This window comes from Gobius niger (assembly GCF_951799975.1).
Source record: "Gobius niger genome assembly, chromosome: 9".
Taxonomy (NCBI): domain Eukaryota; kingdom Metazoa; phylum Chordata; class Actinopteri; order Gobiiformes; family Gobiidae; genus Gobius; species Gobius niger.
The window spans coordinates 20,097,075-20,125,015 of record NC_136860.1 but is presented as its reverse complement, the minus strand read 5'-3'; the positions used below and the strand labels follow the sequence as shown (position 1 = coordinate 20,125,015).

General features: G+C 40.9%; 5 protein-coding genes across 6 annotated transcripts; 2 read left to right on the top strand and 3 right to left on the bottom strand.

Moving 5' to 3' along the window:
• Positions 1 to 305: 305 nt before the first annotated feature.
• On the bottom strand, positions 306 to 4,484 carry jam2b (junctional adhesion molecule 2b; the record flags this gene model as incomplete). Its single annotated transcript, XM_079562652.1, has 10 exons — positions 306 to 344; positions 508 to 559; positions 636 to 654; positions 1,485 to 1,592; positions 1,680 to 1,788; positions 2,178 to 2,359; positions 2,593 to 2,742; positions 2,817 to 2,927; positions 3,065 to 3,130; positions 4,445 to 4,484. The coding sequence occupies 10 exons, from the start codon at positions 4,482 to 4,484 to the stop codon at positions 306 to 308; spliced, it is 876 nt and encodes a 291-aa protein (XP_079418778.1).
• A 3,996-nt stretch (positions 4,485 to 8,480) lies between these two features.
• On the top strand, positions 8,481 to 9,809 carry LOC306967981 (C-type lectin lectoxin-Thr1). Its single transcript, XM_079563201.1, has 5 exons — positions 8,481 to 8,806; positions 9,092 to 9,174; positions 9,254 to 9,391; positions 9,483 to 9,594; positions 9,677 to 9,809. Exons 1-5 carry the CDS (start codon positions 8,497 to 8,499, stop codon positions 9,739 to 9,741), a joined length of 708 nt encoding a protein of 235 aa, XP_079419327.1. The 5' UTR covers positions 8,481 to 8,496; the 3' UTR covers positions 9,742 to 9,809.
• Positions 9,810 to 12,955: 3,146 nt separating this feature from the next.
• On the top strand, positions 12,956 to 14,072 carry mettl21cb (methyltransferase 21C, AARS1 lysine b; the record flags this gene model as incomplete). Its single annotated transcript, XM_079562724.1, has 4 exons — positions 12,956 to 13,074; positions 13,146 to 13,300; positions 13,370 to 13,487; positions 13,678 to 14,072. The coding sequence occupies exons 1-4, from the start codon at positions 13,002 to 13,004 to the stop codon at positions 14,070 to 14,072; spliced, it is 741 nt and encodes a 246-aa protein (XP_079418850.1). The 5' UTR covers positions 12,956 to 13,001.
• A 508-nt stretch (positions 14,073 to 14,580) lies between these two features.
• Positions 14,581 to 17,432, bottom strand: LOC306967664 (rhodopsin kinase GRK1-like; the record flags this gene model as incomplete). The annotated part of the gene is made up of 7 exons (XM_079562765.1): positions 16,484 to 17,432; positions 16,057 to 16,184; positions 15,615 to 15,772; positions 15,419 to 15,502; positions 15,215 to 15,339; positions 14,946 to 15,147; positions 14,581 to 14,870 (listed from the first exon to the last, which is right to left on the bottom strand). Exons 1-7 carry the CDS (start codon positions 17,180 to 17,182, stop codon positions 14,581 to 14,583), a joined length of 1,686 nt encoding a protein of 561 aa, XP_079418891.1. The 5' UTR covers positions 17,183 to 17,432.
• Positions 17,433 to 17,655: 223 nt separating this feature from the next.
• tfdp1a (transcription factor Dp-1, a) lies at positions 17,656 to 27,672 on the bottom strand. Of its 2 annotated transcripts, none has more exons than XM_079562776.1 (12): positions 27,528 to 27,672; positions 25,730 to 25,811; positions 25,589 to 25,655; positions 25,361 to 25,482; positions 24,493 to 24,614; positions 24,257 to 24,425; positions 24,023 to 24,169; positions 23,866 to 23,934; positions 23,529 to 23,680; positions 23,279 to 23,445; positions 18,761 to 18,839; positions 17,656 to 18,682 (listed from the first exon to the last, which is right to left on the bottom strand). In XM_079562776.1, the coding sequence occupies exons 2-12, from the start codon at positions 25,739 to 25,741 to the stop codon at positions 18,544 to 18,546; spliced, it is 1,245 nt and encodes a 414-aa protein (XP_079418902.1). In that variant the 5' UTR covers positions 25,742 to 25,811; positions 27,528 to 27,672; the 3' UTR covers positions 17,656 to 18,543. The 2 variants fall into 2 exon arrangements, with proteins under 2 accessions (XP_079418902.1, XP_079418901.1); XM_079562775.1 differs by lacking the exon at positions 27,528 to 27,672 and adding an exon at positions 26,366 to 26,434.
• Between the last annotated feature and the right edge of the window lie 269 nt (positions 27,673 to 27,941).

The window sequence follows — 27,941 nt, the reverse complement described above, 5'->3', positions numbered from 1 at the left end:
AATGTTCAGTGAGTGTAGTAACAGTTTGTGGTCTGAAGAGAGCAGTAAAGAGCTTCAAAACTTCACAATAAAGCAAGTGATTGGAAATAACTGGAAAAAACTATGAAATAAATTGGAAAATATGCACAACCACACACAGGCACACACTTAATAAGGCAGTACAAGCACATAGCCACACATACAATATATAATACAGCATCATCTTTCCAATCCAGCAAATCCACTATAAAGGCAAAGGTGGAGACGGTTTTCAGTGCAGTGCTGGCACAGTGTTCATTTGGCATTGACGTGACAGTCTCTGGTATTCATATCATGAAGGACTGAGCCGGCTTGTACGTCTTGAGCTGTGCAGAGCAGAAAGAGAACTCAGTGATCTATTTCCTGTAATTACCGTCCAACCGGAGTTATCAGCGACTTATCCACGCCAGCTAAATGGTGAACTAAATTCATAGCGCAGCAGCAATCAAAACAAGGCCTGACATGATAACAGTGGCTTTGATCACTCACGTTGCGGGTGGGGGGAGGCGGGGGAGGCGGGGGAGGGCTGTACGGCGACGGGCTGAAAGACAAAGTGTGGCAGTTCAGTTGGAGCACAGACACAAAGCAATAGGCGTATTGAAGGGGAGAACACTCACCATTTCGATTTCTTATTTTCTGGAGAGAGACAGAAGAAAAGTCAGTTTGAGACTGTCAAGTTAACTGAGGACATTTAGAGACTACACCAAGGGTCATAAAATTACAGCATGTGACTTACATCTTAGTTGCATTGGGGTTAAAACACGAGCTAACAAGTAAGCTATGCAAAATAACAACAAAAATAAGTGTATTTTTACATTGGGGTAAAAGTGGGTGGGGGTTATGCTGTATGCAGGACAGTTCAGTTTGAAAACCTCCACAGACGAGGTTTTCTCGAGTACCACCACATCAGAGAGTCTTGCCTCTCAAGCACTAGAATGAACCTATATTTGAGCAAAACCGGAGAAAAAATAGACTTAAAGCAGGACTAGGCAACTCATGCCCCTATAGAGGCCATAAGAGAGGGATATTGTACATTCTGCCACAACCCAATTACACAATGGAGATACGTTTGTCACTCAAACTTGGCTGTAAATACTGAAGTGGCGCTAGCCCACAGCTAGCTTTGCCCGTTAGCCTGTTAGCTTCTTCTACATGATTCCATTAGTGTGTATTGTGCCTCCGGGCCGGAGCAGGGAAAGTTGCAAGCATGGTTTTCTGGCCAGAGACACCAGGGGAAGATGAAAGACCCCCCAATTGTCTCATCAAAACTTGTATTACCACCAGAGGGACTACAAAAAGGATTTATTAAGGTGAAGAAATGTTACTCAGTTCTGCTTTAAACTTGGACTAAATAATTCCTATACCTTGTGTAAACAGTGTGCACTTAACTGTACTCTTCTTAATTTGTACATTTTGCATTGATAAATATACTGTAGGTGTTTTTAAAGTGAAGAGTAAGCACTCACTTCCACAACAGCCTCTGCGTCGACAAACGCAGGCGCAGATACAGCAGAGGATTACGAACATCAAGAGGCCGGCTGCACCAGCGATCAGGATGGTCAGGTTCAGAGGGTCTGGGTGAGTAAACATACAGAGGCTTGAAGACACTGATGAGGTGAATGTTAAGTGCATCAAACTACATTAAGGCCAAAAAAACTTACAGTCTATAATTTTCAGTTGTTGTGCCACACAGCTCTTGGGCGCCCCGGCATTGTTTGAGGACTCACAGCGATACATCCCTGCATCGAGCTTGGAGATGCTCCGAAACTTCTGCTCCACACAGACACAGATGTCAGTGCATGATGAGTGGTAACATGTGCTTATCTATGAGCGAACGTACTAGAAAAAATCTTCACTCATACCTAAATATGGGCTGCACCTTTCTGTATCATGGGCATTGAATTGAGTTCACCACAGACAAAAGGTTTTCTGAAGGCTGTGCTGTTTTTGTTGAGTCTCAATACTACGTCACTTCCTTCTTCATTATTTATCTCAACTCAACTCAAATCCAATCATTTAATTTTCTATTGTAAATGCTTTATTGTGGGGTAACCAGTGTGTAATTTTGCCAGTAGTAAAGAAATGTGTATGATTTTAGTATAGGACTGCTACATAATCAAAATAATATGGAGGTTATTCTGAACCCGCTGTAGTCTCACCAGTGTGCCCTTGCTGGGGTCTATGCTGTAGGGTGTGTCCACTGTAGATGTCAGGCCCCTGTTGTCCTTGTACCAGCGGTAAGTGGCAGGGGGCACACTGAGCTTGTCCTTACAGTGGAGCTCCAGACTAGAGCCCACAAAGACTGGACTGGGCACGTCACAAGACGGGATATGAGGAGGCACTGAAAAGGACACAGCAAGGATTACTGATGGATGTCCAAAATATGTAAGGCTTTGAGGTTTGCAGAGAAAGACCCAAAGCAAAATATCACGGAGAATGTTTCACACTAGCCATAATATCTGTAGCTGCTGTATTTCAGATCTTTAAATTGTTTGTTTTAGCAAAAGGCCTATAAATCATAGCCTCCTCTATTAGTACGGAACACTGCATTGATACATACAATCCTAATTATACCTAAAACATTAAGGGTGACAGTTGCCTCCCCAAGGGTCACATGGTCCTCGCTGGCAGTGACCTCACAGCGATATTCCCCGGAGTCTTTCTGACTGACAGAGTGGATGGTGAGTGTGGCCCCGTCCATTTTGGCCCGTCCAGCATAAGAGCCTCAATGAGAAAGGTTACATTAATCAAGGGAAAACTCAGTCTTCTGCATGTAAATTATTGAGAAGGTTTCTTACTGATAAACTTGTTGTTGAAATACACAAATGTGACTCTCTTTTCTATCTTCTTCCACTCAATGCGAGGGTTTTGGTCCTTCTCTGTCCTGAACTCACAGGACAGTACAGCGTCTAGCAGGGCAGCAATATCAGATCAATTAAAATCAAAATGGATGTTCACTTTAGTCCACAGTAATCACACTGCTAGCATTTAAACAGAGCAAACCAAATGCACACAGTGTATTGTAAGAAGGCAACATGCGTCTCACCAGTGTGTTCATGGATCTCCACGTTGGGTTTACCGCTGCTGACTGTGACTGACAAACAGGCCGGACCTGAAGGACAGAATGGTGTTTTGCGTCAGGACATGCTGCATAATGCACATTAAACAGTCATGTATAGCCTCAACCCTGGTGGTGCCAGGCGCAGTGCTCTGGAGGAATGTGGGAAATAAGTTCCTGACAAGGCACTCAACCCCGACCAGATAACCTCCTCTCTCATCGGCGAACAACAGAACAATTTCAGTCTTTAATGTAGTTTAAAAGAGCAAAAGAGACTAATATGTCTGTAGACAAACTTTCACCTATAAATGCCTTCAATCAACTTAAAAAAAAAAAAAAAAAACACACAAAAACAGTGCTGTATGACAGTAACCTTATCCTCTTCAGCTGGCTCCACTGTTGTCTGCATGACACACACTTGTGATCACTGTCCATCAACTCGAACCCCTGCTCTTTCTGTCATGATGTAATTCATCAATTATAATATAGTAGCTCCTGTCTGCAGACTCCTCAGAACCACCAATAAACTAGTACAGTACAGGAGGCGTTTGTGTTCTGAAATAAAACTATGTGGTGCAGGCTCTAAGCTAAACATTTTCAAATGCTTTTTAAAGGAAGTTATATTTCGTTTCTACCCAAGATTTCAAAAAAACAGTGTTATCTTCCAAAGAACATACAGACAGAGTGGCCTGAGTGAGTCTATGGTAAACATCATGATCAAAACGTAAAGATGCCATCGATGTAACTACTGATGAACAGTGTGTTTGGAAAACACTCATTGCCCGAAAACATCAAATGCGTGTTTCTGAGATAAAGATGTGGCTTTAAATCTTCGTATAATTACGACAGGGGTCAGTGGGGAGCTATCTGCAAATGAAACGGTGGGATCTGACCATGTCCGCTAGATCAGCTCCTGGTTCAAACGCCATTACTGCTGCGCAAACGTAAACACCGCCACACCAATCAATTAACACAATCAGTGCGCGCGCACTTGATCACATGGAGCAAATGAAGCCACTGAATCAGAATCAAAACACTGTCGACAGTCTGTAATGTTGGTTTAAACACATGATCGAATAAATAAGGCAATCATAAAAACAACTAGCATATAAACAGCCCGTATTGCCTAAAGGCTACATGAAGAATCTCACAAGGACCACGTTCATTGGAAATTAACGGAATAATATATTAGGCTATTACACTTTTCCCCCCAGCCTAATATAGTGTATTCATTTCTATAGGCAAAGTCTAAGTTAGCACAACTGATTATTATCATGACACATAAATATGTAGGCACGGGGGCCTTAAAATAACGCATAATAAGTTTTCATACTCGCTTATAAAAAGTAAAAATAGGCAAGGTCTCACTGAGCAGCAGGAGGATGAGAAGAGCCGTGAGCGTCGTCATGGTGAAGCGCTGAGTCCCAGGTCCACACAAACCTCTGAGCGGAGTCCGGAGGAGTCGGTAAAGTGTGAATGAAGGAGTTTTCCAAACTTTGCAGGGTCTTCAAATTTCATCTGCTGGGGGGGCGCGCACGCGCGCGCTGGTCTGAGAAGGCGCGCATGCAGGAAAACTGCTACAGCCGCAATATTTTCAAATGTCAAACTTCAGTAGATAAAGTTAAGGAAAAACTATGTCTGTGTAATACTAGAAATGTACTTTTTCTTGCATGTTTAATCATGATTGTAAAATGCAGAGGAAAAATAAAACATGATTTGAGGGGAGGGAAAAAAGCTGAATTGTTCCTATTACCAAGAGTTGAGTTTTATTAATGACAATATAATGCAAAACAAACAATACGATGCAAAACAAACCAAAACTTATTATTTAAATGTGGTTGGGTTAAAGTTCAGTATTGGACAGTGATGAGCTGTAATCGGAGGTGCAGAGATGGGACAGCTGCGGCCCAGCTCCCCTGTCCTAAGATATTGGGTTTCTCAGCACCAGAGCCAGCACACAACAGTACATTGTGAGTGAGTGAGGTCCTTAGTGCACACGTGCTCACAGTTGGTACACACACAAAGAGCAGCAAAGCCTTCTCTCAGACACGTGTGCAAGAGCACACACTGAATCTAACACAGAGGCTCCTGACTCTCAACAGTAGCACCTGTTCTCCATCTACAAGCTCAGCTGCTGCGCTCTGCAGGTCTAATGTCATATAACATACACTGAACATATCAGTCACAGCACAACTGGGTCATAACACAAACACTGACCAATGACCCCGCACCACGACAAGTGGAAAATGACTTTTCTCTGACCCAACAAAATGTCTGACACAAGTTTTGCAGAAACAGTAATCCGAGTTTGGATTTGTTTTCAGGTCTAATAATATGGAACCCTCAGAAATATACACAAGTTTATCATTAGCAGCTTAAGTTGTCACCCAAAGTTACAGCTCACATCTTTGTTTCTAAAATACTGTACGTATACTTTATCCGAGCTACCATAAGGAACAGGAAATACAGTCAGTATCTAATCATTAATATAAGACTGTTTTCGTTCAAAGGACCTTGATAATGCACTTTGTACCCATTTTCATTATGGCCATGCTCGTGCCAAGAGGAAGAAGGAATGAATTTGTACATTATCTCAAACAAACCCCGTTGGACTGGGATGGGAAGGTCTGCCGAACATTAACTAACAAGGAATTAAACCAAAAGCCCCAGACTTTGGCTATAAAGATAAGTAGAACCATAAACACACAGATAAAACGGGGACACAGAGAGAAAAGTGACATTAGGCTTAAAAACGACGTTACAGATCAGTACACAGCAAGTCACTGCTTCTGTATTTGAAACTGCAGTCAGAATGAGGACCCTCACATTACTCTCTTTACTTCTACCAGGTAAGAAGAGTGTGGATAGAACTTTTTATGTGCTTTTTAAGAATGCGTATTTGACCTTTTTGTGAGTGAATGGCTGTATGAGTGGTCAGCATGGCACCTTTACTTTCAATCACCGTGGCCTCTGTGATGCTCCGGGATCAGTTGTTTTTAGAGTTTCTGGTAGGTTTTTACTGCTGACGGACCCGCTCACTAGAAAACCTACAAAACAATTGATCCTGGAGAGTGGTAGAGGCCACTGTGATCGAAAGTTAATGTGCCATGCTGACCACTCATACAGCCATTCACTCACAAAAAGGTCAATTACCCACCAATTTGTATCTATTTCTTTGCATAAAAAGCGAAAAATGCACCTTTAATTTCAAATAATGACTAAAAGTAATTTACCTAAAAGACAACAGACAAGACACGATCAAACAAAACAGGGAACATTTACAGAATCGTATTGTACCTGGATGTGCAGTCAGGGACTTGTATTCTGTAGTTGATTGTTGATTTATTAAAGTAAAGGTTTGAGCAGTGCTCCAGTTTGAAGGGATGATGCCAGGGGTGAGTTTAGCTTTTACGCAAGTGAAGGTTTATAACAAAAGGTTGAGGAAAAGAGATCTGTGAAACTGGAAGAAGAAAAGATCCATACTCTGATGCGCTCATGGCCCATTGGTACAGGATGTTTGCACAGGAACCTCTACACATTCTGTGCTCGAAAATAGATCTATAAACATCACAATAAGGTTAAACCAGGAAAAACTATATTTTTTCCCCCTGAATTTGAAATATAATTGTATTAACTATATGTTCTGGCGATAAAATAATGTCATATGTGATGGAGAATTATAGAGTTAATTCGGCCATGGCACATTCCTTTCGAATCTTATCATATTGTACTGTCAAAGGGGAACATTCAGGCGCCGACCTTCTACATGACTTGTGGCCTAGTCAACGTGGCACATTGTCCGAGAGGTAGACTGTTAGTGCCTACGTGTAACCGAGGCTATATAGCTCTCTTCATGTGGAAGTATCCCCAGACTCTGAATGATCAATGCTCCGAACAATGTGTTGACTGTTCAAATGTCTCCAGGCCTGTAATACGGTAATAAACTTCTACCATGTAAGACATCCAGACCGTGTCCCGTCTCTCCATCCACATCTCCTCCGGACTCCTTTAGTATTTCCCTAACAATATGCACTTAAGAGTAGGCAACATCGCCATTATTCCACATAAACGTGCATTTATGTGTAACTTTCAATCCATCAGACATAAGATAAACATAAGCACTTTTTTTTCTCTCGCAAAAAATGTTTAAAACTGTCACCCTTTTGTTTCTAGTTGCTTTGGGACTACCCTTAGAGAAAGACGCACAAGTTGCTCCTCCAAAAACACTGGAGCGCCCTCTAGTGGGAGACCTGCTGCCTGTACAGGGCCATGTCGTGGAGGAAAACCCTGCACCACAGCCTGAACTTGGCAAAGAGCTCCAACTTTCTGAACAAAGTCCCGACAACAAAGAGGAGACAGCTTTGCAGTTTGTAGAAGTTCCAACCAATGTAGATGACGAAGAGTCACCTTTAAAGCAAGATTTGCCAGAAGACAACAATGAAATGAAACAAGTGGATGCAGCTGAACCATTTCAAAAAGTTAGTTTGGAGGCTGAACTTGATGAACAAAATGTAGAAGTTTTGCCGGTTTTGCAGGAGCCAAAAGCAGAAATGAATAACTACATTGTAAAAGAAGATGGAGACAAAGAGCCAGTCCAGAAAGTAGAGGATAGCAATGATATAGAGACAACATATGACTTTGAACGACCAGTCATGAAGCCGGAGCCACTGACCGCGGAGGACATGCAAAGAGATGTTGTAGAAGATGAAGGGAATGAGCCAATCCAGGAAGTAGAAGATCAGAATGATATGGAGGCAACATATGGCTTTGAACAACCACTCATGAAGCTGGGGGCACTGGCCGATGAGGAGATGCAAAGAGATGTTGTAGAAGAGGAAGGGAATGAGCCAAGCCAGGAAGAAGAAGATCACAGTGATATGGAAGAAACATATGACTTTGAACAGCCAATCATGAAGCTGGAGCCACTGGCCGATGAGGAAATGCAAAGAGATGTTGTAGAAGATGAAGGGAATGAGCCAATCCAGGAAGAAGATCACAATGATATGGAAGAAACATATGACTTTGAACAGCCAATCATGAAGCTGGAGCCACTGGCTGATGAGGAAATGCAAAGAGATGTTGTAGAAGATGAAGAGAAAGAGCCAAACCAGGAGGTAGAACATCTCAGTGTTAGAGAGGCAACATATGACTTTGAACAACCAATCATGAAGCTGGAGCCACTGACCGATGAGGAGATGCAAAGAGACGTAGAAGATGAAGAGAAAGGGCCAAACCAGGAGGTAGAACATCTCAGTGTTAGAGAGGCAACATATGACTTTGAACAACCAATCATGAAGCTGGAGCCACTGACCGATGAGGAGATGCAAAGAGATGTTGTAGAAGATGAAGAGAAAGAGCCAAACCAGGAGGTAGAACATCGCAATGTTAGAGAGGCAACATATGACTTTGAACAACCAATCATGAAGCTGGAGCCACTGACCGATGAGGAGATGCAAAGAGATGAGCTCTTAGAGGTTTCCCATACAAACACTGTGCATGAAGTGCCGACCATGTACTTGGAACCAGAGACAGATGAAGATCAGTTCATGAATGCGAGAATCGTACCTGATGCTGCCATGGCCCTGGAAGAGGAAGGCCCCATGCTGGACTCCCTGGGAGAGCCTATGCAGCTGTCAGATGAGTATCCCCCCCATGATGAAGGGTTTATGGGGCTGGAGCCACTGGAGTCTGAACATCAGATGCTGCAGTCTGTGGAGCCTATGGCGTACGGTAATATTGCCATAAGAAAATTATAAAATGAAATATGTACGTAAACAAAAGAGAAAAATCAAGCATTGTTTTAACTAGTTGTGTGAACTACTATTTGTCTTTTTTTTTGCTTCGGAAAGTGGTAGAAGTTCTAAATTGTGGGCTTAATAACTTGTACACAGGACTAAATAAATACAGTGCTTTAAATTGACACATTTAAGAATATCTCCCACATCAGATTTGTTATCAAAGCTGTGGAATTATAAACTGTGTGGACTATGATGTAGTGTAACCTTTTATCCATAGGGCTGCGCTCTTGCTCTGGTGTTGTGCTTGAAGGGAAGTGTTTCCAGTTTTTCACAAGTCCCAAGAAAGCGTCAGAAGCAGAGGTAACATCCATTTGAATGCAGATAGCCTGGTCTAGGTGTTTTACTCCTTTCCTCCTAATGTTGGCTGTTTCCCCCCCAGTATTTCTGTCAACAAAGTTTCCACAGTGGCCACTTGGCGTCAATCACAAGCCCAAAGGTCCACCAGGAGATGATGAACCTGATGAAGCAAAATGGAGGAACCCGCCGCACTTGGGTTGGTGGGATTCGCTTCTTGGACGTAAGTACAAAGATTAAAGAAGAAGAGGAATATATATGACGTTTTAAACAGCGAATAAAACACTTCTAATTAATTATGCATCCTGTGTCAGACCGGACGCTTCGTGTGGTTGGACGGTTCCCATTGGGACTATGCTGATTGGCTGTCGGGGGAGCCTAACTACACGGCCAATGTGGAGGACTGTATAGAAGTGCTGGCATCAGGTAGTTCTCCACACCAATGTTTGCAAGCGCCTATCTTTATATTTTGAACCAATGAGATAATGTGTCGTTTGTGTTTTTACAGGGAAGTTCAATGACTTCACGTGTTGGGAACCTCAGGCCTTTATCTGCTCTTATCCTTATCAGTAAATGTTTGTCCTACTTGTACAGTTTATGTATAATCACTGTAGGTCACCTCATGAAGCATAGTTTGTAAACTTTGTATAAGCACTTAAACTGACATGATTTGATTCTGTTTGAAGATTTTTTTTTTATATATATATATGTTTAAATTTAAATTGAATATCAAAAAGTAGAGGTTTGTGATGGTTGAATACTTTTTTACCAAGCGTGTTCTCGTATTGGATATAACTTACTACTTTATATTGGTCTCTTCTTGCGATGTTTATTTGTATCATCATTATATTAGGCTATTTAAGGTTAATTTGTTTAAGTTAGTGCATGTTAATGTTGATGCATATATATGAGACCCCCCCATCAACTGATCCACACCCTGGTTTCTTAATGCACTACACAGAATAGGGCACATACACCAACCATGAAATAATGCTCATACACAAATATTCTGTAGTTGTGAAGATGATAATGTCTATAAGAAAGCAGCAAGGAATAATAAAAAATTAAAAATATATATAAAAATAAAAATAAAAATAAAAATAAAAATAAAAATGATTTTAAAAAAAATAACAACCATAATAAGATACCAGAATTGTTATATAACCATCTGTTTATTTCCATCATAGAAATAGACAACTTTCTAACCTAATGGTCCACCAGTAATGATTGGTATTACATAGTTTAAGGAAATGCTCCATGTCACCACACAGGTATCTCGCTCCAGATTGATGCTCACTGATAACCTGTACAATGCGTTCCATTATGAAATATACAATGTACGGTAAAATACAAATGATGTCAGTGAATATGACCTTGTTATAACTGAAAGAATGAACTGAATGTAATTCATAGGCAAGTGCACACGTGTTACTATGTGTCTACTTGCGTGTGGAAACAAAATCAATTCCAAATTGACAGGATGTTGAACAAAAAAGGAAAAAGGAGAAGAAAAAAAAGATTTTTAAAAAAATAAAAAGTCACTACTGAATATGTACAGCACGAGGGTGATTAATAATGGTGAATGAGGGGTAGGCACTCATAAGTTCTGCTTCAGCCTACTCCTTTTGAGCATAATTGTGATGAAATGTTTAAATAACTGTAAAAATATGAATGTAAACAGCTCAAATAAACAGCTCAATCAATCAATTCACAATTAAGGTTAAAGTGGAGTTTTGTTTTTTACTAAAAGGCTGATCCCTTGTGTGGTATTCCTCAACAAAACTCCTCTCTAGGGCCACTTCATTATGTGCACATTTGATAAAACATCTTTGTGTCTCACAGCAGCTGAGACTATTGTAGCCGACCAATTCACACCCTGCACCTAAATGTCCGGAGCTTAACACTTATTAATGACTGCATTGACACACTGGCATTGCACATGTCGCTACTGTAAATCCTTGTGGGACTCACATGTTGCAGTGTGTAATATTTTCCACTGGCACACATACAACCTTTCCGTGACCTCTGGACATGGAGGTGAGGATTACCAACTCAGTAGTGACAACTAGCAGCTCTTTATCCCCCCTATTATTGTTCCATCCAGTTCCATATACACATACACAACACGTGCATATTGGTTTACCCACAACAAACACGCATCTACAGCATGTAACCAGTAAGCCTTTACTTTAGAAACATAGTCTGGGCTTTTGTGAGCCTTTAAGACTGACTATTGTTCTTTTACTGGGAAAGGTGGCTCCGAGTGGATTTAGGAGATCAGGCTCCAATGGGCATTTCCAGTCTATTCTTAGGAATACATTTCAAAAAGATTTGCAGTAATTTATGGGGGTTAAAAATATTATATTTAGACAACACATATTTCAGATCTGTCTTGTATGCATTGAATACAATTTTAAAGACCCTGTATTAAGTGTTTACAAACAATGACCGTAGGAGCAAATAAAGTAAACAGTTCTAACATTCCTATCTTCCCAAATGCATTTCCAGCATCACAATTCTTTATTGAGATTGAGTTGATACATTTATAAAGTGAGTGAACACGACAAAATTAATGTATTTAACCAATATAACCAAAGCTAAAGTACATTGTGTGAGAAAGTGCCATGGCCACCTGAAGTTCTTGTTGCTCAGAAGCACCAGAAATCTCTCTCACTATAGTGCATGCACGGCTCTGCGGGTCCCATCTGTCCCCTCCAGCCATACTGTATCAGCAGATACACAGCATTGCAGCCTCCATTTGTGGCGATGAAGTCTCTCGGCTTTGTGCATAATCCCAAGTCCATCAAATGCCGCTTTCTCTTCATGGCCGCTCATAAACGTTTGCATTACACACAGCAGCAGTGCAAAAACAGAATCCCAGCTATGTTTACAATCCTGTTATGAGACAGAAATGCAGCAACACTAATCTCTGTACTCTGTTAGGTCAATAAAACGTGATAGCTCTGTCAAGACCAAAAATAGTTAGTAAATAGAAAGCTTGAAAAGAAATAAAGCCAGGAAGTACCGAGTTATTTCAAAACAACAAGTAGAATTTTGTGAAAACTCAAGTTTAAAAAATAAATAACTCGTAATCCAAACCCATGTAGGCCTAATCAAGAGAAATGCTACATAATGTTTGTCGGCTACTACTTAAGTAAAAGGTGTGATGCACTAAAACCACTGTAATTACTATCATTCATAATTTATCCAGGCTCAGGGCCACCAAATACTTTTACATGTGTTGAATGTACTGAATTCTATAGTCTAGACATAATTGAGTTAAAGTATTTCTGTTTGGACAAGGGACCCCAGCATGGGTCAGGGGTGTGTCGTGAACAAAGCAGCATCTATAAACATGGCCACATAGCACTCAATGGCTCACACCAGGAGAAGAGCAAGCACCACTTTACATTTGTAGGTAAGTTTCTGTACATTCTTTATTTACACCAGCTGTTTAGCATCATAGCTGTATGGTTTTGTATAGCAGTGGTTCTCAAACTGTGGTATGTGGTATCTGATGGTACGCAGGATTTTCTCCAGGTCCTGATTTTGTTCAATTCTTTGGGTCAGTCCTCATTTAAGATTCGTAGTTTAGCCCTTTTTTATGTGGTGCTATGTTGTAGCCATATTTTGCCTGGTTCTGACAGCTCAAGCCTAATGGAGTAAATGTGTGCATTCATGGAAACCGGGGTTAAAGTATAACCGATGAACCAATGCTTTACAAATGATGCCTTTATAAGTAAATAAACCATCTGTGGAACTCGTACCACTGTTTGAGAAACGTCATACATTGAACAAATTGCTTAAATATTGCTTAATTAGTTTGTGTATAGATGGAGACCGTATCAGAAAATGAGACGCCTCAAGACAGAAAGCAACAAGCGGAGCAAAAGACATCTGATGAGGGTACAGATTATCTCATTATAGAGTGCATGTATTACACAGTATAATGAGTGCGGGTCTTTTTTTTCCTTCAGAACAAAGGCTGATGGCTGTGGAGGCTCTGGGCCGGAGGAACAACTGGGAGCCCAGTGTGTTCTATTCACTGGGAAAAGAGTCCTTCTGTTTCGTAGGCCATGACATCAGCATCAGAGAATCTATAGATACATATGGGGCACTGATATGGCCCGGGGTACGGGTAAAGTCAATCTTTGGCTTGTTTTTGTCACGGTTTTAACGCAGACCTTTTTTTTTTTCCTAGTGTGTTGCTTTGTGCCATTTTTTGGAGAATAATCAACAACATATAAACTTCATGGACAAAGCTGTACTAGAGATTGGTGCTGGGACTGGGTTGCTTTCCATTGTGGCTAGTCTTTTGGGTAAGAGAATATGAGCTCATCGTCAGTTCTGTGATGACAATGTTTAAAAAAAATCATTAAGGCTATAGAAATAATGAGAGAGTAAAGGTCAGACTGGTCATAACTGGAGAATGTATTTTCTGTCATTTCTCTCTGACTAAAAGTGAGCAGTAATAGTCATGAATCTATTATTAATCCTTCTTTTTTTCAGGTGCTTGGGTGACGGCGACTGACCAGCCAGAAATCTTGTCCAACCTGAAATTTAACCTTTTGCGAAACACAAAAGGCCGTTCACGCTACACTCCTCAGGTAGCTCCTTTGACCTGGGGTTCCGACCTGGACAGGGACTTTCCCTTCCCATCCTACCACTATGATTATGTGCTCGCAGCAGACGTGGTCTACCACCACGAGTGCTTGGACGAACTGCTGAAAACCATGCACCACTTCTGCAGACCGGGCAGTAGCACTACTCTGCTGTGGGCCAATAAGACCCGCTTTCAGTCTGACTTGAGGTTCACCGAGTGCTTTAAAAGTAATTTTAACACCACGCTGCTGTCCGAGCTCCCCCAGCAGGAGGTCAGAATTTACATGGCCACAGCAAAGTGACAGAGCATTTGGTGAGGTGCCATTCATCTAAATCTATGGTATAAACAACCCGCAATAACCTCTTAAATATTTATTATTTCAGTGTTTAGACTGACATTCTAACAGTATTAAACCCTCACTGGTCAGATGTTGTTGTTTACCAGTGTTTTTGTAACATGTGTATTTGTTAAAACAACTTAAATAAATAATGCAGTTGCTACAAATGGTGGTTCTAAACATTATGCCATATCAACACATAAAAAAAAAACACCCTGAAATGTTTGTTAGTATTATAGAAACCAGGATCCCAAAATGGGACATATCTTAATGGGATGGGTGCAGTAAACCAATAAAATAACGAAAATTTCAAAATGTTTTAGTTACAAGGCCAAATACTAAATCAATAATAGCCTATATCAACAATTGATGTCCGAAGTTATTTTGAAGATCACAGTAATCACAGAGGAACAGCTCAGTCTGTTTCAATTGAGCAACTTAAGTCTTTAAATGAACTGATTTCTGTGTGACTTTAGGACATGCAGCATGTGGAAGACTTGGGTTGTTCTAAAATTGACTCTCTACGGAGATCATTAGGGACTGTTCCCTCTGGGCCCCAAATGTTCAGCTCTCCATAAAGGCCCATATCAATCATCTCTTCCTGCCATGGGATGGAGATGTTGCCTGTTGAAAATTCATCAAAAAATGTCTTGTCAGGCTCGTCCAGGGCTACTCCTTTCACAGAGGAAAAAGCCCCTACATCATCCAAGCTTTTGGCATACACCACCCTCGGATCAGGTACAAAGGGAGGGGGCAGGATGCCTAGAGGGGACAAAAACAGATTTCATAAAGGCACTACAAAGTAACTGCGATGTATTCAAATTGAACTCCCTGTACCTGCATTTAGCTTCCTCCAATTGATGTCTTTAAAAAATGGATGTGATCGGAGTTCATCACAGCTTCCATTTTTGAAACCCATTCTCTGATTGGCATCTTTTGCCAACAGGCCTCCACAGAGAGCTTTAGCATCATCACTGAATATATCAGGGTAGGTCACCTCCAAAGTGAGCATACGCTCCTTCATCTCATCTTTCTCAACCTAAACAAGAACACATACTTTTGCTTGGCTTGCACATTTCAATACAAAGTTTCAGCGACTTGCCAACCTTCTCTCCCCTGTTCCTGAAAGGGTTTTTAGCGGCAATGAACTCATACAGAGTAACGCCAAGTGAAAAATAGTCACATGAGTTGTCATACTTTTCTCCTTTCAGCATTTCTGGAGGCATATATCCTGTACACATTAGAGAAAGGCATTTTAGACAGTCATCATAATACATTTCAAATGTAATTGCATCTCAGGTGAAACCTACCTGGTGTTCCAGCATAACCTTTAGTCATTGTCTTTCCTTCTTTCAATTCTACAGCAAGGCCCAAATCAGATATGCGCACATTCCCTACAATAGAATTATCCAGGTTTAAGTAAGACTTTATATGTTTCTGTCATTGACTTAAAAAGTTACTGGAAATCATTCAAATGATTCTGACTAGAATGAAATCAACAACTACCATCATTGTCTAACAAGACATTTTCAGGTTTGAGATCTCTGTAGATGATTTGTTTTTGATGTAGGTGCTCCAAGCCCTGGATTATCTGAGCAGTGTAGAAACAGGCTCTTGGTTCATCAAATCCTGGGTTATTCTCATCCACCAAGTAGATGTGATACCTTTAAAACAAAACATATGGGTATGTAAATACATATACAAGAGACACACAGAGAGAGAGAGAGAGAGAGAGAGAGAGAGGGAGGGAGGGACAGAGAGACACAGTGACAGCGAGAGAGAGAGAGAGAGAGAGAGAGAGAGAGGGGGAGAGAGAGGGAGGGAGAGACACCGAGACAGCGAGAGAGAGAGAGAGAGAGAGAGAGGGAGGGACAGAGAGACACAGAGACAGCGAGAGAGAGAGAGAGACAGAGAGAGAGAGAGAGAGAATCTGAAAGGGTCAAATTACTTGAGATCTCCACCGTTCATGATTGTCATAACCAGACAAAGTTCCTCTTTTGTCTGAAAGGCATATGCAAGTGATACAATAAAGCGACTGTGAACTCTCTCAAGAACGCGCTTCTCCACAATCGCCCCCTGTTGGACAGAAAGGCAAATTAATATTGAAAAACTGCTCAATGAATTCAAACTCCTTTCAGCAATGCCATTGCACAGAGGGCAAGACAAGCTCAGTTGCTGTGTAGCATATTAAGCCCCACATTCATGAGGACAGTGAATCAAAAACGTTTCCCCAAACTAATCTAATCTGTTATCAATGTTTTGTTTTGTTTTGTTTTGTTTTGTTTAAGACGAGTGAATGAATTTAAGACAATTTCAAACATTTCTGACAGTGATTCTTAAAGTAGGGTAATTCTAAGAAAGCAGATTTCACTCACCGGATATCCTTTCCGCTTCTTCAGTCTCTTCTTATTGAGTTTTTTACAGGCATAAAGTTTTCCTGTGGCTTTCATCTGACATGCTGAGACCTCTCCAAACCCACCTTTACCCAGCACACGGAAGTCTAGGAACCAGTCGTCATCCATAGGCTGCATCTCAAGCCACTTCCACTGCAGAAATCGCTTCAAGAACAGACTCTCGAGGAAGAATGTGTAGGGGGCCTCTCTCAGATAATCCCATGTTGAGGCCAGTGTTGCAGCAAACAAGTCATCACCTGCAGCTTCCTGAGCATCTTTTACTTTTGCTATGATTTCCTCAGAAAGAAATGGACAGTAATGCTTGGCAGAGGGATCCATGTAGCGCTGGACTATCTTTAAGGCTTTCTTAGCTCTGTCAGAGTCCTCTGCCATGTCATAGTTCTCAAGATCTTTCCACAATCGACACGCTCCATGATATTCTTGCTTTGTATCAAGAAATTCTCTAAATAGACGTTTGCCAATGGGCTGTTCTACACATACTGAATCAAAGGCTAAATCCAGGGTGTCCCTCAAGCCCTCACAAACTGTGATATGGGGCAGTTTGAGGCGAGAATGGTATTTCTTATCCCGCGCCGCGGCTGGATTGGAGCCATCGAGACTTCCTCGCGCATTGATGTAGGCTGAATTTGCAACCACTGTTGTTAGACCGCCAATATCCATGATGAAGGCCAAATGATCATGAGGCAAAATCAATAGGCAACTCCTAAAACCAACAGGCTGTAGATCCCAGCACTGACTGGGGTCTGAACTTGGTACAAGGACAGTACCAGCAGAATCCACTCGCACATCTGAGTCAACACCTTTCCATAATCCACTAACACCCTAATGCCCCAGACAAAGTGTGCAAGCACTTACAGAACAGGACAGATAATGTCAGAAAGGTCAAACTAAGAAAATTACAAATGTTAACAAGTGAAAAGTCACTTGGTAGAAAGAAAATTGTGGGTACATTTTATGAGGAATGTTTTTGTTTTAATCTCTACCAAACAACCAAGAGTGCAATATAGAAAAGTGTTCAAGAGTTGGTCCATCAGTTTTTGCATATCTAATGATATCCAAGAGACACAACTAAAGAGACATTTTAAAACAATCTATATTTAATTTGCAAACTTATATTAGATTACAGAAAAAAAGATATTTGGAAGAGTCAGTACATGTGTTGCTCAGTTTAAAAGGGAGATCTTTGAATGGGTATATAAAGACCCCTACAACCACATTTGTATACAATAACCATTTCCATAGGTCTATTTTTACCACTGGCCTCTACAGGAGATTCTAAGCTACAATCATCATAGGAATCTTATACTTAACAAAGCTTATTAACCTATCAGGAGCCTGGGTTACGAGTCTTTACCTTGCTGGTGCCATTATTTTGTTAACACTACCAAGGCATTGCAGGGCAGTGTCAGAGGATTTCTTAAGAATACAAAAACAAGTCTAGCAAACATGAAAGCAGCTGCCTACAGAACAGAAGGAAGCCAGCCCAACACAATCAGGGTTAAGAAATCTTCTTGCTGGAACAAAACAAAAATGTGCCGACAAAATCATGTAGCCACATATTCGGATGGTATGGCAACTCTTTTAGGCCATTCAGAGTCCTCAGTGCTGCATCATCAGCATGCTAAAGCATACACTTTAGCCAACTTTTGATCACAGGTCTGCCACATGTTCATCACAACAAAGCAATAAATTCAGAATAACATTATAAGTTCTTCAACAGCAGGACAGTTTTACAGAGGTTTCTATCGGCATGGCTTATCGAGATGCAGTTTGGACATACAAAGACTTTGTTGTGCATTGTGGCAACAGTTCCCTTGACAAGACCTCAACACAGTGGTGCAGGTGCTCGTGTTTAAAAAGTAAGGGCGCATTGCTAGGTTTTTTTTTTTTAATTTCTACTGAACCTCACGCCTGAGTAAACCAGAAATGCAGGCATTGAAAACCAGGAAAGGCGACAAGATTCCTCAAAGTGAAGATGATTTTAAGGACTGTGCTTGTTGGAGTGGCAAGGTGTCAATAGGTTAGTCTTCATCATCATTCTCATCGTACTCATCCTCATCATCATCATCCCCCATGTACGACACTGGTGTCTCCACACGTGAGCCGCTGTAGTGAGAATCATTAGAGCTGGAAGCCATGGTGCCATCAGTGCATCCATCACTGTGAAAACAACGTTGAAAAGGTTACAGTGGAATACTTCAGCCTCAGTGAAATGAAGGAACCGAGTAGTGCTCTGACCTGCCAGTAGGGTATCGAGCTCCATTTGTAGAAGAGCCGCCGGTCATGTAAACATTACTGATGGGACCCTTTGCCATCTCTGGGGGAAAAACATACACCAAGTATATGAATTTACATAGGGTGTTTACCAGACTACTTTGTTCCCAACCCAATGGGATTGTCAGCAATGACTTTAATTCTTTGAACTATGCTGCCTTGCAGTGCTTCTTTAATTTGATGCAAAGTCCAATAGTTATTTTCTGTATATATTCCAGAGCACAAACACTAGGGAAAAGAGCATACTGAAGTTAAGAGATGGACTGATCAGAGCATGCGCCAAAATAGACAACAGAAGATCCATAACCAAGGCTCCAAACGTCTTGTTCTTTATTGTACTGGATGACACTGGCTCAGATTATGAGGCGGATTGTTTTATAACACGTTTTAGGGAAAAATACTAAACCCACGATGCCTCCAGTGTCACATAAACGGGTATATGAATAAATGGGGGAATCGCTCCTTCTTCCACCAGGCTGTCAGGAAGCTGAACTCTCTCCCCTCCCTCCCTCCTGTTCCATCTGCAGTCACAAGTTGGTCTACTCAAACCTGAAAAAACACTTAACTCTTTCACTCACTGCAGAAAGATGCTACAGATACATAGCACATCTCACTGTGGTGCTCAGGAGTCAGAAGTAGCAGCAGTCCATGTAGCCGACAACATCACCGCCTCATCACTTCTATTACAGTTATACAGACCCAAAGCAACTGTTCTGTGCAGGATACACCATGAAGTACATTTGTAAAAAACACATTTGGCAAAATCCACTATTTGAAAATGTGAAATTTCAGCGTTAAAAAGAAGCGTCTTTGTGCAAAGCAAAACTTTTGATCCTGGGAAGACATCCATTCTATCAGCAGTCTCTATCAACATGGACACTTCTTTGTAGTTACAGACGAACAGCAAGGGTGGTATAACTTGTAACCAAAACAGTGGTCGATCCTGTGGTGATGGCATGAACAATGTGTGAGCGACGTGACAGCACTCAGAGCAGACAAAACATCGCTCAGAACAATGGGCCTCATTCATGAACATCATCTTTAAAAAATTCGGACACGACTGTGTCAGAAAACTGCAACAGATCCACGACACATTCTTAAGTAGTGAAAATCATTTGCAACCGTATTCTGAGGTTGAGGAATGCCAACTTGGAAGCGCATGCGTTTTAGGACTAATTAGCACACGTTAACTTGTATCTTTCACCATATACGGACAAAAAGTGCCATGTGCAACAAGCAGTCAGAGGACAAAAAGGGCAACAAGGAAACCCCAAAAGAAAAAAAATGTGTAAACACAAGATCACAAGATTGAGGCCGACGCTCAACTTTATCAAATAACGTTAATGCAGTGCGCATTTTGTGCCATTTATAACCGGTGGGATTAAAAAGTTTTAGCAGTAATACATTACTTTACATAGCCAACTCTTTCTGCACACCCAGTGGGTATTCTACATTGGGTTTGGCGTAGGCTACTGGGAACGGATTTCGGTCCTGGAGTTATATAATTTAGACCACAGGCCCTGAATTAAATTCCAATGACGTCTAAATTGAGAAAAAAAAAAAAAAGATTAGGAACATATGGGGTTAATTCACAGTTATATGGGGATGTTTAAGTATTAATTACGGTGCTTTGAAAACAATGCAATTCATTTTTTTTACTCGGGGCCATAGGGAACCATTTTGATTAATTTCCCTAGATTCTGATGCACAGATGTATCTGACACTGCCCAGTTACTGATATTTCTGAGAGTGGACAGTGACATAACTGAGGAGATACTCCTACAAATCAGGCAAGGCCAAACAAGAGGAACGGATATATTTGACTGTATTTGTGCAGCAGTTGACAAGTAAAGTTAGTGCCATCATTAGTGCCGGTGTAACTGCTATGATCGGTGAACAGAGCGGGTTAGCCACACCTGTTTGCAACAAAGTAAAAGAAAACAAAGGCAACGCTATCAAACTCCATTGCATCATTCACCAACAGATACTCTGTGCCAAGCACCTCAAGTTTGACCATGTTATGAAACCAGTGGTGAAGACCATTGACATGATAAGATCCAAAGTCCTGTGTCACTGCCAAAAAAACACCCAGAGCACAGTATCATCCATCTCATTGAAATCTGTATCTGCCCCATGTGACGCGTGTCTTACACTCATCTCCTCTATTTGGCACATGTGCGGGAGGCAGGACCGAGGCTGTGCAAATGTCGTCCGATCCTGCAAAGTATTTAACAGTGGTTTGCTGAAAGAGCACTTGGATGCTCCACAGTGCTACTGGCAAAATATTCTATGGACTGATGAAACCAAAGTTGAAGAGTTGAGGAACACACAACGTCATGGGTGGAGGAAAAATGAAACAGCACATCAACATCAAAACCCTATCCCCACTGTGAAGTATGGTGCAGGGAGAATCATGGTGTGGGTCTGTTTTGCTGCCTCAGGGCCTGGACAATGTGTTATGATCAATGGAAAAATAAATTCAGTTAATTGCAGAAAAACCCGAGACATTCACAACAGCGTGGAATAAGTAAGTGAACCCTTGTATTAAATAGCTGGCTGACCCTTCTTTTGTGGCAATGACTGCTTTATACACTATATAATTAATCACTGATCACTATTAATCTGAAACATGAGAAAAGATGGCCATTAACGTTTTAACTTAGAGAAAGCCACTTTTCAGAAAGTCACTTGTTCTCGGTTAATATCGGCCACTCAAACCTACAGTATCGGTATCAAAAGCAACAAAGCTGGATTGGCGCATCTCTAGTTTTCTGAAGTGAATTGCGCAAGGACTCTTTCATTTTGTGCCCTGTTTAGCAGATGAGAACCTGCTTTTGTGTACGTACACTGCATGGCCAAGCACGGCCAGCTGAGCGGCTCGAGACCAGAGGTCGACCGATATGGGTTTTTCTAAGACCGATGCAGATATGCTTTGGACGATTTTCTTTAATACTGTAAAAAAAAAAAAAATTTGCCACTCCAGCAGTGGTCGATTTTATTTTATTGCTTTAGGTGACTCCGTTTCTGTTCCATCTACCGGCCCTTTTTGGGGGGAAACAGCAGCTCTCATACATTGAAATGGTTGGGGAAAGATCATCTTAGTGAGAACTTAATGTACATACGAAAAAAGGAAGCCATGGACGTGATCTGTTGCTTCAAATAATTCATAGAGAACATGGTTAACGTTTTTAAACTGAGCAGCTGAAACCCACGGTGTTCGTGACTGACTTATCAGTGACATTTGCTTGTGTAACTTTTTCGCTGGTTATAAAGAAACACAAAGGCAGAGGCTGCAGCTGCTTCTCCCTGCTCTCTGTCAGTGTGAACATGTACTGCTCTCCGCGAGGCGCTTGGTTCTGGGATACGCATGTGGGAGGCCTTAATCTGGGCCTCATGCATCGTCATGTCAAATAAACAATTAAAGCTCGAAGCTTCTGCTCAATGCTTCTATGGAAGAAGGAAGCAAGGGAAAATAAGTTAATTAGGAACATTGGTAGTAAGCTCCGGCACAGTGGAACCTTGTCACTACTGCAGTTGGAAAAACACTCGTAGTGCAATTGGCACCATTGTCTGCACTTGCTACCAAAGAGGGTCAAGAGCAATGTTCTAAGCTATGTTGTCTGCTCTGTGCTGGCACATCACTCACACATCGCTCATGCACTGGGAGCCATCGGCACAGGAGAAACCACTGTTTGTAGACAACCAGACTCAGCCTGGAGCTGCCAGGACCATCCCATGAGGGTGACTGCTGCTGCCGCTAAGCAGATGATGGTGTAGAGAGAAAAGTGTGCGGCTCAGCTATAGGGGTTTTTATGAATAATTCAACTATATTCAATATAAATTAAAAAGTTTGCCAAGAAAGGTTACATACCTCACATTATAATAACGTTAATTTAAATTAGCACATTTTTTATTATCTATTTTTTTCCGATTGGAAAAAAGAAAAAGAAAAAAATGCAGACCAAATCAACTGTGGCTCATAATTAACATTAAAGCTACAAATCCTGAGCAGAGCCATACGTTTTACTACCAGGGTTCACAAACTCCACACTTATTTTCTTTGGTGGATTAGTACATTCCAAGCCTAGAGTTTAACCAATTATACCAAATGTATCCTCACTGTATCTGCAAAAAGTCTGACAACGTATTGTACCAATGACCAATCTGACAAGACACACACTGTACAAGCAAGACAAACTAAAAATGCAATAACACATAATTGTGTAATGTATACCAGAATACTTGTTGCAGAACCTCGACCTTCCCTAATCCACTAGATTTTAGTTGTTTCATTTGAAGGAAAGTGACACCACTCTGTATTACTAGATTAAAACATTAACGTGTGTGTGTGGTAATTTCAAAGTCTGTACCCAGTTTTTGTCAAGACAGAAGATTGAACGTCACCATTGCTTACAATAAAAAAATACTGGAGATAAGAAAATCCTCATTCAAACTAGTATTTACCTCATTTTTGATACTCACCAATAACGTAAGGCTCCAGAGCTTTGGGCACAAGACTGCGTGCAACCTTCAGGTCCTCTGTAGAACACTTCCCCACCTCCAAGCCACAAGCCATACCCATACGTTTCAACACCTCAATGTCGTCATGGATCTCAAACATGCTATCAAAATTGAACAGATACTCAAACCTGCAAAGTAAATCAGCAAAAATCAGTGAAATGAAATTAGTTGTGATTTGTTTTTTCAACAGATGTTTGAATAAAGTAAATACTTGTCATTGGAGATGCTACAGTCAATGACTGTCTTCTTGCTGGTGTTAACAATAATGAATGGAAGATGAATTATTGAATTTGGCGGTGGAGGTCTATTAGCCTGCTGCTCAGTCTGTCTGTTCCGCTGCACAAGGTTCTTGAAAGCTATTTGCTGTACAGAAAAAAACAGGATTATTGAGGTTATAACCTTTGGAGGAGGAAGTGGAAAATCTAAAATGTATTTAATCATAAAATTGAACAGATTTTAGATTATTCACACAAAACAAGCCACTTTTCCATTCAAGGGTTAGGTTTCAACAATTACATTTTTTTTTTTTTTTTTACAGATTTTCACACCTGTAGAATGAGCTCCTGAAGCTGTGATTGTTTTTGTTTAATCCTCTCCAGCCGCCTTTGTCTCTCTACCTGGGTATCAAAATTTTTATTATTGGAATAAACCATTATTACAAGTCCAAAATCTCCAAAATATATATTTCAATAGATTTATTTTTACCTCAAGATTTTGGCACTCCTGTGCCGAGTTAGTGGGCAAACCAATCCACTTTATTTCTTTTTTCTCTTTTGAGATGATATTCATGGCCATCAGCACATTAAGAGCATCATACACACGCCGGCGAATGTTTTTCTGGTCGTACACATGCTAGAATACATTAAAAGTATAAGATGTTAAAGTGTTCATGCGGGTCAGGTCCAAAGTGAAGGCACTATATATACATTTGAGACTTACTGCATCGTTGGGTGACATGTGGTTGTCTGCAGCTGAGCTGAATTCTGCAACAAGTTCATCTGCCACTTCATTGTAGGTTGTGATTCCTTTCTTCTGTACTTTTTCACACACTTTCATAGAGAAGTGCCTTAAACCTTTCCCATTCTTCTCTCCTTTCTTACCACGTTTTCTACAAAACAACATTAGTTTACTTTCCTTGTAAAGTTTTACAAAGATTTGCTAGAAAAGACACTTACCCAGATGACCATGGAGATGCGTCGGGCGGTTGACTTTGAGTAAGGAACTGGGAACTGGGAGTATGTGGACTGTTTACCAATATTGTATTGGATACTGTGGGTCTTTGTGGCGTTCCAATCACCTAAAATCAATAAGAAAATAGTACCTGATGAAAGTTGAAGTAAAACTGTTGAATACAAATGCCATTTGTTCACTAAGGTGATCTATAAGCGGATTGCCATTATGTATACTTTCTATAAACATAATGAGATGATTGATATAATCCTGCTGACTGTAGAGTTGATGAGCTTAGGATCAAGTGCCTTTATCTGACCTCTGTCCGGTCACTCGCTGTACACACATGGTCTGTCACAGAGCATTCTGTAAGAGCTCATTGTGATGTTACCTGTAAAGGTGGATTTACACCAACCCAACGCCCTGTCGCTGATTGGGAGGGCTGGGTGACTATTTGTCGGCTCAGGTTTCCTCTCGTCTGCCCTTGTCTCAGAGCAACAACACCTACATTGAAGCGACCCAAACCCCAGACCAAGCCTGACAGCTGTACAGTGTGCGTACACATTATGCTATGGATCTGTCAGTCCTCGTTGAAAAGCTTTATGGTGGCAGTCTCTGGCACATCGTCTTTTTATCTATTTATCTGTCACAAAGACGTTTGTACATTTACACGGCCAGTTGATGAAACAGTGCGCATCAAGCATGACACAAAATTAGTGTGAGGGAGACCAATTTAGTGAGTCGGACAAATCAAAAACACAGTAGAAGTGCTTGTCTCACCAAACACATGAGTCTCGCAAAAACATACCCGACCACTCCCAACTGGAGATTATCGAGATGGTGTGAAAGTGCCTTCTAGAGCTGTGTACTTACCATGTGTGGTACATGCTGCATATGTGCAGCAATGTTAACATTCGACGGCCCAAGCGTTTTTGGTAGTAATTGCTTGGCCACAGGGGTAGCTGTGGGCTGAACAGTGACCAATGACAGAACACCTATTGAAAAAAATACGATTAGTAAAACACGATTAGTATAACTGATATTGACAGAGTACCAAAGCATTGACTTGTTAATGTACATTACATGTATCAAATTAATTACCTTTGCTAGGACTCAGATTTTGATCAATAAAAACCTTCAATTCTCCATTTGTTTCAATAATACCAGCCTAATGAAGCAGAAGGAAATGTAAACATGAATAAATTTGATGGCAAAGGATGAGTAAATATTATCACTACTTACATCTTTAGCCATGATCCCAAAGGACCGGGGTTGATAAGTTTCAGGTTACAACTGCAACTTTTTTGTTGTCACTTTTCAGGCCCTTGGAAAAAAAAAACACAAGTTATTTTCTGCGCACACTTTTGTTTCACTTGTACGTTTTAAGCGCTTAAGACAAGACTGATTTGTTGATTACTCATTTAAAAAGCTAGTTTTCATATTTTTGATGGCCTTACTTTAAGTATCTATGCACTCACTTGCACTTTGACAACTTTTTCAAGCTTTCAGTACACAGAGGGCCTACACTTGGTATCGACAGCGTCTGGAACTTCAGGCACATGTTATAGAAGTATATTTATATAACTCACCATTTTGGACTTGACATAATTGATTCTTTGCAAAATAGTGGAGCGCTGCAAAGCACTGCACTACAAAGGGGACCTCAACACATCCCTCCCCAGCCATGGGTTTTGTTCTGTACAGCAAGCTAACTGTACTGCTAGCTGTTAGCTGAGCTAGCTTGCGCACGTTTTGCACGGGTTGGGATACATTTCCTAATGAAAACCCTCATTCATATTAAATCTTCCGCATTTATTTGTAAAAGATGGTGCATGATACACCTTAAACACAGCTAATATAGTTATAGTGTGCACTTACGAGTGCACTCTGCTGCCTCTTCGACGGCTGTTGTTGTTGTTGGCATTGAGTTTGGAGGAAGAGGAGGTCTAAATCCCCTCAAACAGGAAACTAATACAGTAATACGCTTTAAACCAGTTTCATACTTATACTATGAGTTCATCTATTTATGTTGGCTTTAACATAACCATCTGTTCTTTCACATAAATTAATCGACCTAACCTCTCCCCAAAAAAATCAGAAGAGCTATTAGTCATTAATGTAAACTACAATTTGTAATGCAAATGTGTTACATATTTAATTGCACCCACAAACAATTAATTTGATCAGTTTCACTCACCATGTTGGTAAACAGTATTTTTGTGGAAACAAAGCCAACACACGAAACCACAATTAAAATCTGTTCTAGTACAGGGACAGGCCTGGTCTTTTAGAAAATAATGTTGAGGTCAGTCGGGCGCAAGACATCAGAGAGATTTAATACTTCATATATAAATGTGTTATTTGCGTGTTAACAATGTTAAATGTCATGCTAACTTGATTGTCATCAGTGTATCAGTACTTACACTCTGCCTTAAACTACTTTAGATTTTTATCATCATTATGAAGTGTTATCAGTGTAAAGTGCTGCTGTCACATAAAAACAGTTGTCCACATAAATAAACCTGTCAGGTTAAAGATGTCTTGTGTCTGACAAATGCAGCAGGTCTTGTCACTGTGCGTTTAAGTGATGAATGGGTTGATAATGGCAAGTATTATCATTAAATAATGCTTTGTGAGTTTGAATGAGATAAAACTTCTACTTTGCAGCAAATACAATTATTTAATACATTCACTACATGTTGGAAAAAGATGCATCCCAGTGAAATGTTAAGTTGTGGTTATCTGGTGACCGCATACACACCCTCTGTGGAAATGACCTATCTCTAACTCACAACATTCAATATCACAGATGCCTCTCACTCGCAGTCTGCGGTAAATGGTGATCAACAAGCTGGGCTTTGTTAGCCTCGCGGCTAAAAGCTAACGAGAACCGGCTGTCTCAGTGTGGCAATAACTCTCTCAATGTGCGCAACCCATAACAAAACAGATCAAAACGCAGAGCAGCGACCAGTCGATTACAACGCTGCGTTTTGCGTAAACTAAACCTGTGGCCTGACCAAATGTAGCCTGTGCATCTTACCGTGGCGCTCAACAGTTAGCTAGCAGCTTGTTAGCTTCTCTTTCCACTCTAGGCTAGGCTACTCCAACAGTGCGTCTCTCAATCTGATCTTGGCGGTGCCTCACTATAGCCTTGTATGATTGGGTACCGTCAATGGAAACGAAAGCAAAGCGTTAAAGTTGCACAGGCCCAGAGCTTCATCTGCAGGAGTTTGGGGACAGATAATGCAGACAGTGCCCTCTTCCGTTCAGGAGCGCATTTATCCACATAGAGCATGGCTGAGAGAACATGTCAAGTGAACATGGGAACTTCAAGGCAGGCAAATTATTGCTGAAGTTATCATGTGTTCTTATTGTTATTTAATTATCATTACATGTACACGCACGCACACACAGTGTTGTTCAGGTTTCTGATGTCAAAATTGTCCATTTGCCT

Bases quoted from the DNA above. Each gene is read 5' to 3' on its own strand.
- LOC306967981 (XM_079563201.1), top strand. From the start codon at position 8,497: ATGAAGCTGGAGCCACTGACCGATGAGGAGATGCAAAGAGATGAGCTC. The intron at 8,807-9,091 runs GTAATATTGCCA...TTTTATCCATAG, and splicing joins TGTGGAGCCTATGGCGTACG to GGCTGCGCTCTTGCTCTGGT. The intron at 9,175-9,253 runs GTAACATCCATT...TTTCCCCCCCAG, and splicing joins AGAAAGCGTCAGAAGCAGAG to TATTTCTGTCAACAAAGTTT.
- tfdp1a (XM_079562776.1), bottom strand. The intron at 24,170-24,256 runs GTAAGTCTCAAA...AATGTATTCTAG, and splicing joins ACATGTCACCCAACGATGCA to CATGTGTACGACCAGAAAAA. The intron at 23,446-23,528 runs GTATTTACTTTA...TTTACTTTGCAG, and splicing joins TGTAGCATCTCCAATGACAA to GTTTGAGTATCTGTTCAATT.